Source organism: Phoxinus phoxinus (genome assembly GCF_949152265.1).
Source record: "Phoxinus phoxinus genome assembly, chromosome: 13".
Taxonomy (NCBI): Eukaryota; Metazoa; Chordata; class Actinopteri; order Cypriniformes; family Leuciscidae; genus Phoxinus; species Phoxinus phoxinus.
This window is the reverse complement of record NC_136888.1, coordinates 24,038,694-24,052,729: the sequence shown is the minus strand read 5'-3', so window position 1 is coordinate 24,052,729 and position 14,036 is coordinate 24,038,694. Positions and strand designations below refer to the sequence as shown.

Below are 14,036 nucleotides of genomic sequence, written 5' to 3'. Positions count from 1 at the left end.
GTTGTGAACCCTTGAACCCAGTTAAGGTCATAATTATTTTAATCATTGTTCATTGCATTACCATCTATATACTTTATGTTCTTGTCTCATGGTAAGTGGGCAGTATTTAAACAAGTCAGAGTCAGACCACTGGTTTTTTCATAGATACTCATCTCAGATTTAGTTTAATAATAATAATGAAAGCAAGTGGCAGGTACGCATAAATGAAAACTCAGTTAATTGTTATACACTGTTACACAAACCTTTTGTGACAGATCACCACAGGGGAGGGGAAAGCACAGATAATTCACCTTGTAATGCAGTCTTACATCAACATCACCAATATTAGATTTAGGAAGGAAATAGTACCGCCTTGACTGTCATCACATGTTTTTTTTATACCAGATATTTCCACTTTTGAGTGTTATGTTTAACAGTGGTTACATATTACCTCCGTTCATACTTGCTGCCATTGTTGTGTGAACCAACTGAGAGACTTAACTTGCATAATAAACAGCAGGACGATGTTTAAAAAAGACAAGTGGTGCTACAACGACACACAAATATATTAATAGCTTATACAGGCAGCTGTCTGAAAGAATGACATGTTTTAAACGTTTCCCTTTCCTTTTCCCCTTCCTCATTTACTCCTGTGTATTGTTCTGTATCAAACGACACTGTTCGTAACATGTTTATTATAAAAGGTCATGCAGATCATTAAAAATAGCCAAATATTACTTACAGAGAAAATATACTCCACCCAAACAAACAGCATTTGTTTTACCAGTCGACAGTCAGGTAAGTTAGCAGTTAGCTGATATCATCGCTCTTGCTTTTTAAACCAATTATGAAAGTTGCAACAACAACAACAAAAATATGTAAAATTTGCAAGCAGATTTTTTTTAAATATTTATCATTGCTCTTGACTGATGAACTACATCTCTGAGGACCTACCAGAGGAGCAGGGTGTGCTCTAAGCTCCCTCAGTTCATTCCCCGGGTAAGCAGAGCCTATTGGAGGCAGTAAGCAGATCTGTTCAGAGACATCAGATTCCCACAACACATGGATTAGGGAGTGGTTGCAAGGCTCTTGCTTGAAAGCTGAGAGAGGATGGCTTTACTGAGAGGAGTTTGAGTAAGTCAAGTCATAGTGGAATACAGTGGCAATTATCCAAGCACAATGTTAAGACAAAGCCAGCAGCTAATTTCATGCCAAAACTTGGTTAAAACGGCCTATGATGCATAAAACAAATGCAATTATTGGATTTAAGGATTTCACTGTCACTGTCTGCAACCTTACTTGTTTACATTTATTGTCTTTCTACTTTATGATTATTTGATTGTATAAACTGGGTGTGGTGGAAAATGTGTGTAATTCTCTTTTAATGTGCATGCACTTTAAAGGAAAAGGTTGGCTTGACTGATGTATTTACTGAGCTAAGAACTGGTGTGCATCTCGTGCGACTTTTGGAGCTCATCTCTGGGGAGAAACTGCCCACTCCCAGTCGACGCACCCTAAGAGTTCACTGTCTGGAAAACAACAGCATTGCCATTGCCTTCCTTAAAACCAAGGTACACTGAAAGTAAAGAAGTACAATACAAATATAAATCTTGTAAAACACATTGTTTTCACAAAGTAACCTTAAAAGTAAACTGGATAAACACCTATAAGGGGTGTACTTTATAATCGTAGGTTATCCTTGTTTTCTCTGTTCATCTTCCTATAGATCCGTGTAGATCTGATTGGTCCAGAAAATGTTGTGGATGGAGACAGAACTCTGATCCTGGGGCTAATTTGGATCATCATCCTCCGCTTCCAGATTGGAGCCATCAATATTGTTGAGGTAAGGCCTTTAGAGTGGCCCCTGTAGAGACTCTTAATAGCAAAAGGTGTGTTTGTCACTCTGTTTTACATCCTGTTTTGGTTTCAGGCTGGTGGTGATGCCAGTGCTGCACGACGCTCAGCCAAAGATGCACTATTGATCTGGTGTCAGCGTAAGACCGCCGGTTACACCAATGTCAAAGTGCAAGACTTCTCAAGCAGCTGGAGAGATGGACTGGCCTTCAATGCTCTAATTCACGCCCATCGGTAGTATTTGGAGTGGATAGCAATATCCGTATTTCATGTTCCCTTTCCACAAATACAGTCTCATGATTTAATGATAACATTGTTCCAGGCCTGATCTTTTTGATTACAACCGACTACGCCAGGATGATCCAAAGAGGAGCCTCACCCATGCTTTCACTCTGGCAGAGGACGAGTTTGGCATAATGCAACTCCTGGATGTGGAAGATGTCATGGTTCCCCATCCCGATGAGAAGTCTATCATGACTTATGTCTCTCTGTACTACCACTACTTCTCCAAAATGAAGCAGGGCCAAACAATCCAAAAGAGGATAGCTAAGGTTAGTTAGCAAACACATGTAGTTCAAAGAAATGTAAAATGCTATGGCAAGCATCACTATTACTATTGCTCATACTTTGCTACTTAGTCACGACGTAACGGAAGTAGCGAGTAGTGCATATTTCGATGTGCATTAAAGTGAAAAGGGTTATCGAGAAGACAAAAATGTAGGACAGGGACTTGGTTCTATTCATTGGTTGTTGATTGGATGGAGGTAGATCTGAATGTGAGCTTGCAGTCCATTGTAAGAAAGGGACATGTTTGTGTGAACAAAATGATTGGAGAAGTTCACCATATGTTCACCATATCAGAGAGCTGTCTGTCATCACCGTTGTGTATAATAAAATCAATAACAAACAATTAGAAAATGCATTTAGAAAATAGATAGCTATGGAATTTACAATTCTTCCAATTCGCCTTATCACAAACAATGTAGAATGAGAAAAGGACATCATTGATACCTCAAATATTGCTTCATAAGCAATCAAGCTTATGCCAAAAAATCCCATAAACTTATACCCAAGACATATCTATATTTGCAACTTACTTCAAATAATAGTAAAAACAAGTTATTATACAACCCGCATTGATGTCAAAATAGTTTTTGACATCATACAAGATTTATTCCCTAAGGCTTGGCTTTGAATAGATGCGATTATTTACAAAGATATACACTTTTCTTTGGTCCACTAGAACAAAGCAATATCACATGAGCATGTCCTTCCATGCACATTTACACAAAGCTTTTTGGGAAATGTCAAGCACTGGCACCCTCTGTTTGTGAAACTATGAACTGCAGCTATTGCAGTGTTGAATGAGGACTCTAATCTCAGAGATTCTTTAGGATTAGTGGATTTGACTGTGGGTCAAAAGGAGGAGCCCTGGTCTTAATCAGATCAGCGTAACTCTGGGCTGTACATTCTGCTAAACGAGAGTTAGTGTCCTGCATTGCATTGTCAAGAAACAGATTTTCGGATAATATTGACAATATGGAGGAATACGTCCTCAGATACTCTCTGACAAACAGGAGTTGATCCAGCAAAGATGAGCTCAGAGGTCAGGTGATGCCATTAACATGCCGGCAGGATACACATGGAGAAAAACAGGGGCGTGAAGTGTCCTGTCCTGTCTGTGCAGTACGACACCTTCACTCACCACTATGTCCACGTGTGAATAGAAATACTGCTATGTGTTGACTGGGTCACAGCTGTGGAGTAGTGTTAGCTGTCACAAAAGCGTATTAAACAATGACAGACAGATCTCGTCAGATGGAAGGATGGGACAAAGATAAGCCCAGCCAGGCTCTGAGATGTCAAGACTCTGTGTTCATTTTATGGTAAGACTGCCTGCTCTCAGGTGTGACACGGTTGGGATAACAGATGACAATGGCTTTCAGTGGCTCTTTCAGCAGTCAGTGGCTGCGATGGCAGAACATGAGACACACAGTTATTGAGCCGCAAAGGAGTGTTCCAGAAGTAAGAAAGGTGTGTATTAAGTAGATAGATATAGTGTAGCTGTTGAATATTAATATCCTCCCAAATCACTCATCCTTTAATGCAATAGAACTTGTGGTCAAAATATATTCTAGGCTACTTATATTATTTATTTTAAAGGGATAGTTCAACAACAACAAAACATTTTCACCCTCATGTCGTTCCAAACCCGTAAGACTTTCGTTCATCTTCGAACACAAATTAAGATCTGAGAGCTTTCTGTCCCTCCATTGACAGATACAGTACGCAACCGACACTTCAAAAAGTTCATAAAGTGATCGTAAAACAAATCCATTTGAATTGAGCAATTTACTCCTAATTTTCTGAAGAAATTTAATTTAGTTTTTTATTTATATATAAACATTGATCAGCGAACATAAACAGAAGCTTAACCGAACCTGCTTGAGGCTCAAGAACAAAATTCTTGCGGAAGCTCAAACACACGAGAATGAACCTTTGGTTCTCACACGTCAAGCGAACATGCTTGAGCTTCCGTTTACCACAACTGATGATGTGTGAGATGATGAATGTGTATATGTGAATAAAAGCCTAATTTTAATCTGTTCATCATATAAAACAATTGTGTCTCTCCAGAAAATGTTGGACTAAACCGCTCAATTCATATGGATTAATTTTATAATCTTTATAAACTTTTCAAAAATGGAAAAGATCTTCATTTGTGTTCCGAAGATGAAAGAAAGTTTAACGGGTTTAGAACAACATGAGTAATCAATGAAATAATTTTAAATTTTGGGTGAACAATCCCTTTAATATAGTAGTTATTACCTTTTTGGTTTGTAGAAACCAAACCTATCCAAACCTGTATGACTTTCTTTCTTCTATGGAACATTTAAGAAGATAATCTGAGGACATTTTCAACTGTTTTTGTCCATGCAATTAAAGTCAGTGGTGTACAAAACAATATTGGACACCATTGACTGTCTTCTTTTGTATTTCAAAGAAGAAAGTCATACAGGTTTGAAATCTCCATCTGCTTCGACATCAGTGTTTTCAAAAATATATGTTATTTCTATTAACCATCCCTCTGCCTGCAGATTGTGGACCTTCTGAAAGAGCTGGATGATATGAAGGGTCTGTATGAGAGCATGGTGTCTGACTTACTACGCTGGATCAAGACCAAGGTGGGGGAGCTCAATGACCGCTCTTTCCCCAACTCCTTGCGAGAAATGCAGCATCTGGTGGCTGCCTTCAAGACATACCGCACTATTGAGAAGCCTCCGAAGTACCAGGAACGGGGGACCATTGAGGCTCACCTCTTCAACTTGAGAACCAAGCTGAGGGCAAACAACCAGTGGGACTATATTCCTCCGGAAGGCAAGACCATGGGGGATATTGAAAGGAACTGGACCTTGCTAGAGCGAGCAGAATACCAGCGAGAGCGGGATCTCCAGAGTGCGCTGATAAGGCTGGAACAGCTGGAACAGTTGGCCCAGAAGTTTGGCCGCAAGGCTACACTGAGGGAGAGCTACCTGGAGGACACTCTGCAACTGATCCAACAACAAGACCTGGGAGGGCTGCAAAGGCTGGAGGAGGCCGAGACAGCGGCTCGCAGACTGGAGGCCCTGGGAACAGATGTTTTGGCTCGTGAACCACGTTTCCGTGCTTTAAGTGAAATGGCTGCAGTCATTGAGAGAGAGAACTACCACAGCAAGGCACAAGTTATTCGCAGGTGAGGGGGCAAAGAATTGCAGGTTGTTTATAATTACTTACTGATACAAGCTATGACGGAATGTGGATATCGAAACTGACTTTACATTATTCAAAGTAAAAAACGATTTATACAGTAGGTGTGGAAGCATTTAATAGAAAATAATCTTAGATAATATTTGCTTATTATCTTATTAATGTTTCTTAATGATGTTTTTCTTTTTAATTACTGTATTGTGTGTTACAGGCAGGTGGATATCATGAACCAATGGAAAACTTTGCAGCAGCTTCTGCAGCAGCAGAAAGAACATGTTGGAGATGCTGTGAATACATTTGCTGTCCTCAGAGACATTGAGTTAATATCTCTGGACCTCAGGGAATTACAGGTGAACATTACATATGTATTCTTCTTACTACAAACAGACATTGTCACTGAGCATTATGAATTCTGAAAACTGCTTTCGTTCCTGCTTTGAAGACCCAGGTAGATTCCTCAGGCACAGGAAAACAGCTGCCAGAGGTGGTAGCCCTACTGCAAAAGCAAGACTTGCTAGACTCTCAGATCATCTCACTTGGAGAAACCCTGAATGCCATCAGCAGCAGTGCCTTAAAGGTTAAACACAAAGGTGCCACAAAAGTCCAGAGAGAAATGAAAGATCTTAATGGCCAGTACAACTCCCTACTGGGTCTCAGCAAGAACAGGTAATCTCTTTTAATCCATCTGATTTTATTTGTCCGCGATTTTATTTGTGGACATTTCTAAGACAGATTCTAAACTGAGGACAAAATTAAAATAAAATGTTTTACTTGTGGCAAGTACTATGTACTTACTTTGTTTAGATTTACAAAAGCTGGACTGCAAGTTAAATGAAATACAGACAGGATTGTTTACTGTTGTAGACATTTTTTTTAAAGCAACTATGGACATTTATTGTACAGCGACAACTTTGTCTGTTTTTGTCAAAAAAGGAGAAAAGCTCTTGAGGGGCAGCTGAAGGTCTTTGAGTTTTTCCATGATTGTGAAGAAGTAGAAGCATGGATATATGAGAAATGGGTCCTCTTACAGGCTGCATCTCTGGGGAGAGACCTCAGTCAAATTCAGCAGGCCATTCAGAACCTCAAGGTATGTGGCCATCACACACAATAATCAAATTCAAAATTGTAGAATCGATGAAACGCATTACTCTCCACATTTATATATATATATATATATATATATATATATATATATATATATATATATATATATATATATATATATATATATATATATATATATATATCACTAACCATGTATAGCTTAATACTTAATGCTGTGCTCAAGCACCTCAATGAAAGAGAACAGACTAACATTGCTTGGCCTCAATATGACTGGATCAAAGCTACTAAGATTAGAAAAAAATGGCTATGTATTTTGCAGGCTTTAGAAGCAGAGATTCAATCACAGGAATCCCTGTGCTCTGGGGTTTTATCCAGAGGCCAAGAGCTGTGCAGGGGGAGACACCCCAATGAGAGAGACATCCAAAAGTGGATTCGGACTCTTCAGAAACAATGGCAGCAACTTCAAGAACAAGTCACCATCCGAAAGAACAAGCTGCATGCAGCCAATGTCATCAAGCAGGTAGAAACCAAACTTGGCTGTGTATAGGCTCCTCCTGAATGGAAAGTGAGAAATTTTAATTCAGTGGATCAAGGTTGGGATAAAAATGTGTTCTAAACATCATTCTTCCTTCCTCTCAGTATTTTGCAGACGTTACCGAAGCCAGATCATGGCTTGATGACCGCAAACCACTTCTCATTGATGAGGATTATGGAAAGGATGAGGCCAGCAGTACTGCTCTGCTCCAGCGTCACCAAAGACTGGAGAAAGAAATGGAAGCATATGCCTCAGAAGTGAAAAAGCTGGGTGAGCAAGCCAAGAGTGCTGCCCAACTTGCTCCTCTTACTGTGAGTCACAACCAAAACAGCCTATTATGCACAAAAGAAACTTGATTTACAATAGATTTAAAACACTTACTCTGTCTGATTAATCCAAGGGTAATGGTGAATTTTTTTTATAACTATGCAATAAATGTAAATCATTGCTAGGATAAAACAAAAACAATGGCTGTATAATTTTATTCATACAGCTTCAATGGCACTGACACATTTTTATTTAATTTCAGACTGACACCCAGCAGAGCAGAATGGTCCAATACAGTGATTCATCAGATGGCGAAGATGAAAAGGAGAAAAAAGCTGACCAACGTGTCCCCAGCAAGGCTTTACCACAAGAACAAGCAGCGATTAGGTTCAAATACAGAGGTACACATGATCCTTCAGAGCTAAAATCTGATAAAAGCCTCTGGTCTAGTTTGTGTCTACCATAAACCTTCTCTTTCGAGCTCATCCTGATCATTTTTCCAGGTCCCAAATTATCCTGGGACAGAGGAGAAATATTGACAATTGTCAGCAGAGAAAAAGATGGTTTGCTTCTTCGAGACAGCAGAGGAAATGAACAGCTAGTTTCTTCCACATACATAAGGGAGCTGCCACCTTCTGTAATACTCTTTATAAATTTAAATTCAATTTGAATTTCAAATCTTATGAACTGTAAAAACCTCTCTTTAAATTGCATCTACTAGACAGCTTTTGCTTGTGTTTTGATGCAATCAAATGCAGGAAGCACTACCTGAGCCTACAAATGGACTACCCGAGAGTCCAAAAAGGAAAGTGAGCCGCCCCCGCAGGACTCGTTCCATGCGCCGTGGGACGGCTGAAATATCTGCCTCATCATTGCCTGATGCACATTTCCAAAAAGACACAATAGAGAGCACACAAAGTAGTCTGGAAAAGGATTTCAACAGCCTTTATAATTTAGCACAGGTGAATATTTAAGCTTTTACCAAGCATTGTTCTAGAGAACTTTATTCTTTACCATTTTAGATCATTTTAAGCATTTTCTCCCACCAGTCAAAAAATAAGATCCTGGATGATACTGCACAACTACATAGGTTCTATAATGCCTGTGAGGAGTTTGAGTCCTGGATGGGAGACAAGGAGAATGTCCTCAACACTTTCAGCTCCAACTCCAACAACTTAGAGGTTGTACAAGCGAAATATGAGGTTAGTTTTCCCGGAAAACACACAGTGAGCAGAATAACACAACATGAATCATTCAAAGAATCGTTGACAAAAACTCCAAGAGATGTACCTGTGTTCTTTGGATAACATGGTGGTATTTTGATTTAAAACATTCACTTCTTCTTTCTCAATGCCATACGCAGAACTTTCTTACTGAACTAGCCAGTGGTAGAAAGCAGCTTGATGACATTACCAAGCTTGGAGAGGAGCTTGTGAAAAAACAGCACAGCAAGAAAAAAGAGATTCAGCTCAGACTTGGAACCGTAACCCGCAGGTATGTGGGCAAAATCAGGATTGTGCAGCCATACCGTCCCACCATACTATTGTGTTGTTAAAAGTTACTTTAAGTGTTTCTTTGTATGACCAGGTGGGAACACATTCAGAAACTGAAGGATGAGATGGCTCATGAGCTGCTTAGTTCTGCTGATGTGAAGTCCTTCCTGCAGACCTGCCAGGATGTCAAGGCTCAGCTCATGGACAGGCTATCGCAGCTTGACACACCTAATATCGGGAGCTCACCATCAGCACTGCAGGCTGAGGAACACAGACAAGCCCAGGCTGAGAGAGACATAGAAGCCCTGGAAAGGAAAATAGAGTACCTTAAAAGTGTGGCCAAGATGTGGGTTTTCTACAAAAGTATTGTTGTACCACTTATTTTTGGTGAAATATTTATTGACATTTCTTATTTCTAACCTTGACACAGCTTGTAAACCTCAACAATAACTTATAGGAGAATGTTAAATATAGTAGTGAACCAAAATCAATCATCATTTGCCTGTTAACTGTAAGTTCCATTGCTATGCTACAGGAAACAGGATTGTAGTCCCGCAGAGAGTGCCGCTATTATGGAAGAAGTACGTGCTCTAGAAGAGCTGATGCGGCAGTTGAAGGCCCAAGCCATTCAGAGACAACGGATGCTTGAGGAAGCCCGACGCTTCCAACTCTTTCAAAAAGAGACCAGAGACCTATTGTTGTGGGCCGAGGCAATACAGGAGCACCTTCTGGAAGAGGAGACCGGATCTGATGTAGCATCTGCTCAAGCCCTGCTGAAGGATCACCTTGATCTAAAACAAGAGATTGAACTGCAGAGAGCAAGGTTAGTTGTGTTTGATCTTTCTTTTGCAATTCCTACTTAGTGCCTATGCTTGACAGTAAAATTATTGCAGATTAAAAGATATGGAGAAGCTGGGTCAATCTCTGGAGGTGGCATCTGGAGAGAAAGGAGCTAAAGATGTTCAGCAGACACTCACAAAGTTGGATCACGAATGGACCCAGCTGGACAAACTGTGGTCTAGTCGCCACAGAAGGCTTGAGCAAGGACTAGAGTTTCAAAAGCTGAATATGGAAGCAGATCGCATAGAGTCCACCATTTCCGGTCATGAGGCCAGACTGAAAGTCAGAGACTTGGGGGTAAATTAAATATATTACATTCAATTTATTTTATTTTAATTTATTAATTGAATTAATGTCTGTTCAATTACACATTTGTAAAGATTGAATGCATAATTTCTGCGCAGGACTCCGTAGACAGCATTCACAGTTTACTAGGCCGACAAGAAGAGCTTGAGGCTTTACTTGAGGCTTTAGAGCGATCCATCAACCTCTTTCAAGACAAGAGCAAGGAGCTCACCAGTAAGCGTAACTTTGCTGCCAAAGAGTGAGTTTAGCCTATTTCTCGGTTTTGCATATTTTATTTGTGAATAATTATAATAGCTTGTATCTTTGTGCTATTATCTTGTTAAGACTGGCATATTCCTCCTTTCCAGAATTCAACAGCGATCAAAGGTCATTCAAGATCGATATAAAAGCCTGAAAGAAAATTGTAAATTAAGGAGGCTTGATTTACTTGCTTCAAAAAAATACCAGGTACCGGTAGTCCTTCAGTTTATGTTTTGGAATGTGACAAAGTTAAAATGTGTTAGTAGCTATCAGACATAAAATTACAACTACAGTGCTTTAAAATACTTTCCCTTGCATAGGAATTTTTAAGAGATTCAGAGGAGATGCTGCTATGGATGGATGAGAAGTTTGAGATTGCTGAGGATGAATCATACAGAGATCCAACCAACATCCTTCGCAAGCTCAAAAAGCATGAGGCGGCAGAAAAAGAGATGAAGGCCAATCAAGTCCGCATAGACAGACTGACTGAGGTACAGTGCCACATCAGAAGTACTGTTTACTATTCTTCAAGTGACCTATGTATTTTGCCATGATTTTGTCCAGTTTGATGATTGGATTTTATTTGGTTAGACTGGAGAGGAGATGTTGGCAGAGGATCACTATAACAGACAGAGCATCCAGAAAAAGACTCAAGAGGTACGCAAAAGGTGGACTGAACTCCAGAGGAAGATGACAGAAAGAGGGGACAAACTACGACAGGCTGGCCAGCAGGAGCAACTCATGGAGCTGCTTCAGGTACTTGTTCTCAAGCTCTGTTCTACTTTTGACTACTACAGGACAGCATTGAAAGAATTTATCCTTAAAATGTATAAGCAGAAAAATGTATGTTTCTGTTTCTTAAATCTTATGTAAATTGGGTCATTAAATGAAATGGGATGAAATGAACTATTTACCCAAATATTACGCAATTATAAAACTTGTTTTGTTTATTTTTTTTAGGATGCAAAATTGAAGATTGAGACAATTGAGAGAATGTTACAGAATGCAATCAGGGGCCATGACCTTCGCTCAAGCAGACAGCTCCTGAAGGAGCACAAGCAGCTGGAAGAAGAAGCTCAAGAACTTGCAGAAAAAATCAACTCCATTGTCACCCGTGCCAAACACCTGGCCACCAACCATTTTGACTCTCAGCGCATTCTCAGGGAGACTGACACTTACCTGAAACTGTCAGTACTCATTTTCTCCTCAAAAATGTTCTTCATAGTGAAAACTTACCTGTAATGAAAGACTAATAAATTGAATCAATTCATTAATCACTGGGTCAATTGTCTCTGCATGTTTTAAGAAGCCTTCACCTCTGTTTTATTTGCCAGATTTAAGTCTTTACAGAAACCTTTGGATCATCGCCGAAGCCAGTTAGAGGCAGATGTGGCTCTATATAGCTTTTACCATGATGTAGACCTAGAGCTAAACTGGATATCTGAGCATCACCCTGTAGCTGATACGACAAACTATGAAAGATCTCTGGCTGGGGCTGTTAGCCTGCTTCAAAAACACAAGGTATGATTAGATATGAGTGTATTAATATTACTAGGGATGAAATTACCTATTCAAAAATAGATTTCCAAGAAGGGTGTGATTTAGAGCTTTTATATCGCTATGTAGTTTATTAACTTAAAGAAAGGATTGTATATTTATTTGTGAAGTTTCAGAGTGAAGCTGTATTCATTATAACTGTTAAATCTTTCAAAACCCCCTCCAGGACCTGCAGGCAGAGGTGAATGCCCACAGCCAGTACCAGCAACGAATACTGGACAGAGGGAGAGCTATGGCCCGGTCCAATCAGTGGAATGGTCAGGAGGTGCAACAGAGGTGCGAGCAATTGATTGCAGAGTGGGAGGAGTTAGAGGAGTCATGTGAGAAACGGTCCAGTGAACTTAACAAGGCAGTGACACGGGAGCAGGTAAAAGTGTGGGAGTGTTTGCCATTTTTTGGTCCAGTAATTATTCGAGTCATCAGTGTTAACATTTTTTTTCTGATGGACAGCTTTTGCTTGACTGCAATGAGCTGGAAACGCTTCTTTCAGAAACATCAGCTTTGGTCAGCACTGATTATGGCAAGACTGAATTAGCTACTCAGAGTCTAATAAAGCAGCATGAGGCGAGTAATATTTGGCTTGTAATAATGCAATGGCTTAAGGTTTTAACATGTTAACACATTCTAGTTTGTTTTTTCCAGGGAGTGGAGGGGCAGATTGAGGTACTTGCTGCTCAGGTAGATGAACTCAAGTCCAACGTTATGCAGGCTGTACGTATGTGGGGTTTAGAGGAGTTGAACAAGCCCTACAACCACATTAAATCTAAGCTAAGTGAGGTTCAGCACTCAGCAACAGTCAGGTAAAATAACAATCAGAAGATAAAACAGGACAACTAACAAATGTTCACACCATCATGTTTCTTTGGCGAGTTAAAACAAACATGTCTCATTACAACAGAGAACAGAGGCTTAGAGAGACCCTAAACCTACATGAATTTAAACGTGAGTCTGCTGAATTGGAGGAATGGATCGGTCAGCAGACACAGATTGCTGCTTCTAAAGACTTTGGAAGTGATTATGAAAACGCACTGGTGAGACTAGCTATCTATGTCAGACCACCTGTCCAAAGATTTGTCACTGTCCTGCATATTTACCATCTGCTACTACTTTGCACTGTACTTTAATTGGTTGGAGTCCAACGACTTTGTCATGTTTAATTAAGATGTTAATATATGTGGGATGGACAGTTGTTAACAAAAAAAAAAGATGTTAATATATGTATATATTTAACACATTTTCTGAATTTAATATTATCACCATTTCATTATTTAAAACAAAATATATATTTTTTTAATATATTAATGCAATAGTGGGTATAGAAAGACAGATAATATTTTAATAGCGTTTCTTTAGCTTTAGTACGGTGACAATATAAAAGCCAATTATTTAATTATTTACAATATCACATATTATTTTCTCATTACTTTATTTCTTTAATCTTGTTATCATTTATTATTTTCACACTTATTATTTGCCCCAAGCAATTATCATATTTTAGGGGACCTTGGCATCATTATGTAATATGTACCTTATTTTCCTATTTATTAAAATTGTTACAATTTCAATATGATTCATAAAATGAATCCTGTATCTTCAGGATTAGACAAACCGTTATGCATGTTGTCTGTGATCAGGATCTGTCTAAGCACCTCTTGTTTCATGATAGCAACTGCGTGGGAGATTTGAGGTATTCTTAAAGCAGCTGGAGGTGGGACTGGAGAGGATGCACACCTGTGAAGAGTTGGCTGACAAACTCATTAAAACGAATCACCCTGAGAGCCGCTTCATCCGAGAAACACAGAATCTACTCCGGTAATGGCATGTGATAGGGAAAATACAAATACAGTAATTCATTTTTGTTTGTGATGTGTCAGACCTGTGTATATAGTTACATATTTTTACAGTCTATAGATATCATTTACAGTTCATACTTACATGAAGTCTGTTGTATGAATCACAGAGAATCATGGGAAGAGCTGCATAACTTATCCAAAGATCGTAAAGAAAAGCTACGCAAATCTGAGGAATGTCACAAATTCTACAAAGACCTGACTGATGCGCTAGGACAGATAAAGGTATCGGTCCAGCTGTGCAATAAAGTCATGCCTTTGAATAATATGACTCTTGTGGTTACATGTCACTTATCTTGTACC

The 14,036-nt window shown here is 39.3% G+C and overlaps 1 protein-coding gene across 1 annotated transcript in view; it reads left to right on the top strand.

The window, feature by feature from the left end:
* The first annotated feature begins 3,583 nt into the window (after window positions 1-3,583).
* Window positions 3,584-14,036, top strand: part of sptbn5 (spectrin, beta, non-erythrocytic 5) — a 28,335-nt gene continuing 17,882 nt past the window's right edge. Inside the window, exons 1-27 of the mRNA XM_079632895.1 lie at window positions 3,584-3,867; window positions 4,932-5,566; window positions 5,792-5,930; window positions 6,023-6,246; window positions 6,514-6,667; window positions 6,965-7,165; window positions 7,285-7,491; window positions 7,710-7,848; window positions 7,951-8,084; window positions 8,206-8,409; window positions 8,497-8,649; window positions 8,811-8,941; window positions 9,035-9,286; window positions 9,476-9,763; window positions 9,834-10,077; window positions 10,185-10,324; window positions 10,434-10,533; window positions 10,647-10,817; window positions 10,918-11,082; window positions 11,287-11,513; window positions 11,661-11,847; window positions 12,050-12,250; window positions 12,334-12,447; window positions 12,526-12,683; window positions 12,782-12,914; window positions 13,550-13,695; window positions 13,844-13,958. Of these exons, the coding sequence (XP_079489021.1) occupies window positions 3,763-3,867; window positions 4,932-5,566; window positions 5,792-5,930; window positions 6,023-6,246; window positions 6,514-6,667; window positions 6,965-7,165; window positions 7,285-7,491; window positions 7,710-7,848; window positions 7,951-8,084; window positions 8,206-8,409; window positions 8,497-8,649; window positions 8,811-8,941; window positions 9,035-9,286; window positions 9,476-9,763; window positions 9,834-10,077; window positions 10,185-10,324; window positions 10,434-10,533; window positions 10,647-10,817; window positions 10,918-11,082; window positions 11,287-11,513; window positions 11,661-11,847; window positions 12,050-12,250; window positions 12,334-12,447; window positions 12,526-12,683; window positions 12,782-12,914; window positions 13,550-13,695; window positions 13,844-13,958 (5,067 nt within the window). The 5' untranslated portion in view covers window positions 3,584-3,762. The remainder of the gene's footprint in view (window positions 3,868-4,931; window positions 5,567-5,791; window positions 5,931-6,022; window positions 6,247-6,513; window positions 6,668-6,964; window positions 7,166-7,284; window positions 7,492-7,709; window positions 7,849-7,950; window positions 8,085-8,205; window positions 8,410-8,496; window positions 8,650-8,810; window positions 8,942-9,034; window positions 9,287-9,475; window positions 9,764-9,833; window positions 10,078-10,184; window positions 10,325-10,433; window positions 10,534-10,646; window positions 10,818-10,917; window positions 11,083-11,286; window positions 11,514-11,660; window positions 11,848-12,049; window positions 12,251-12,333; window positions 12,448-12,525; window positions 12,684-12,781; window positions 12,915-13,549; window positions 13,696-13,843; window positions 13,959-14,036) is intronic.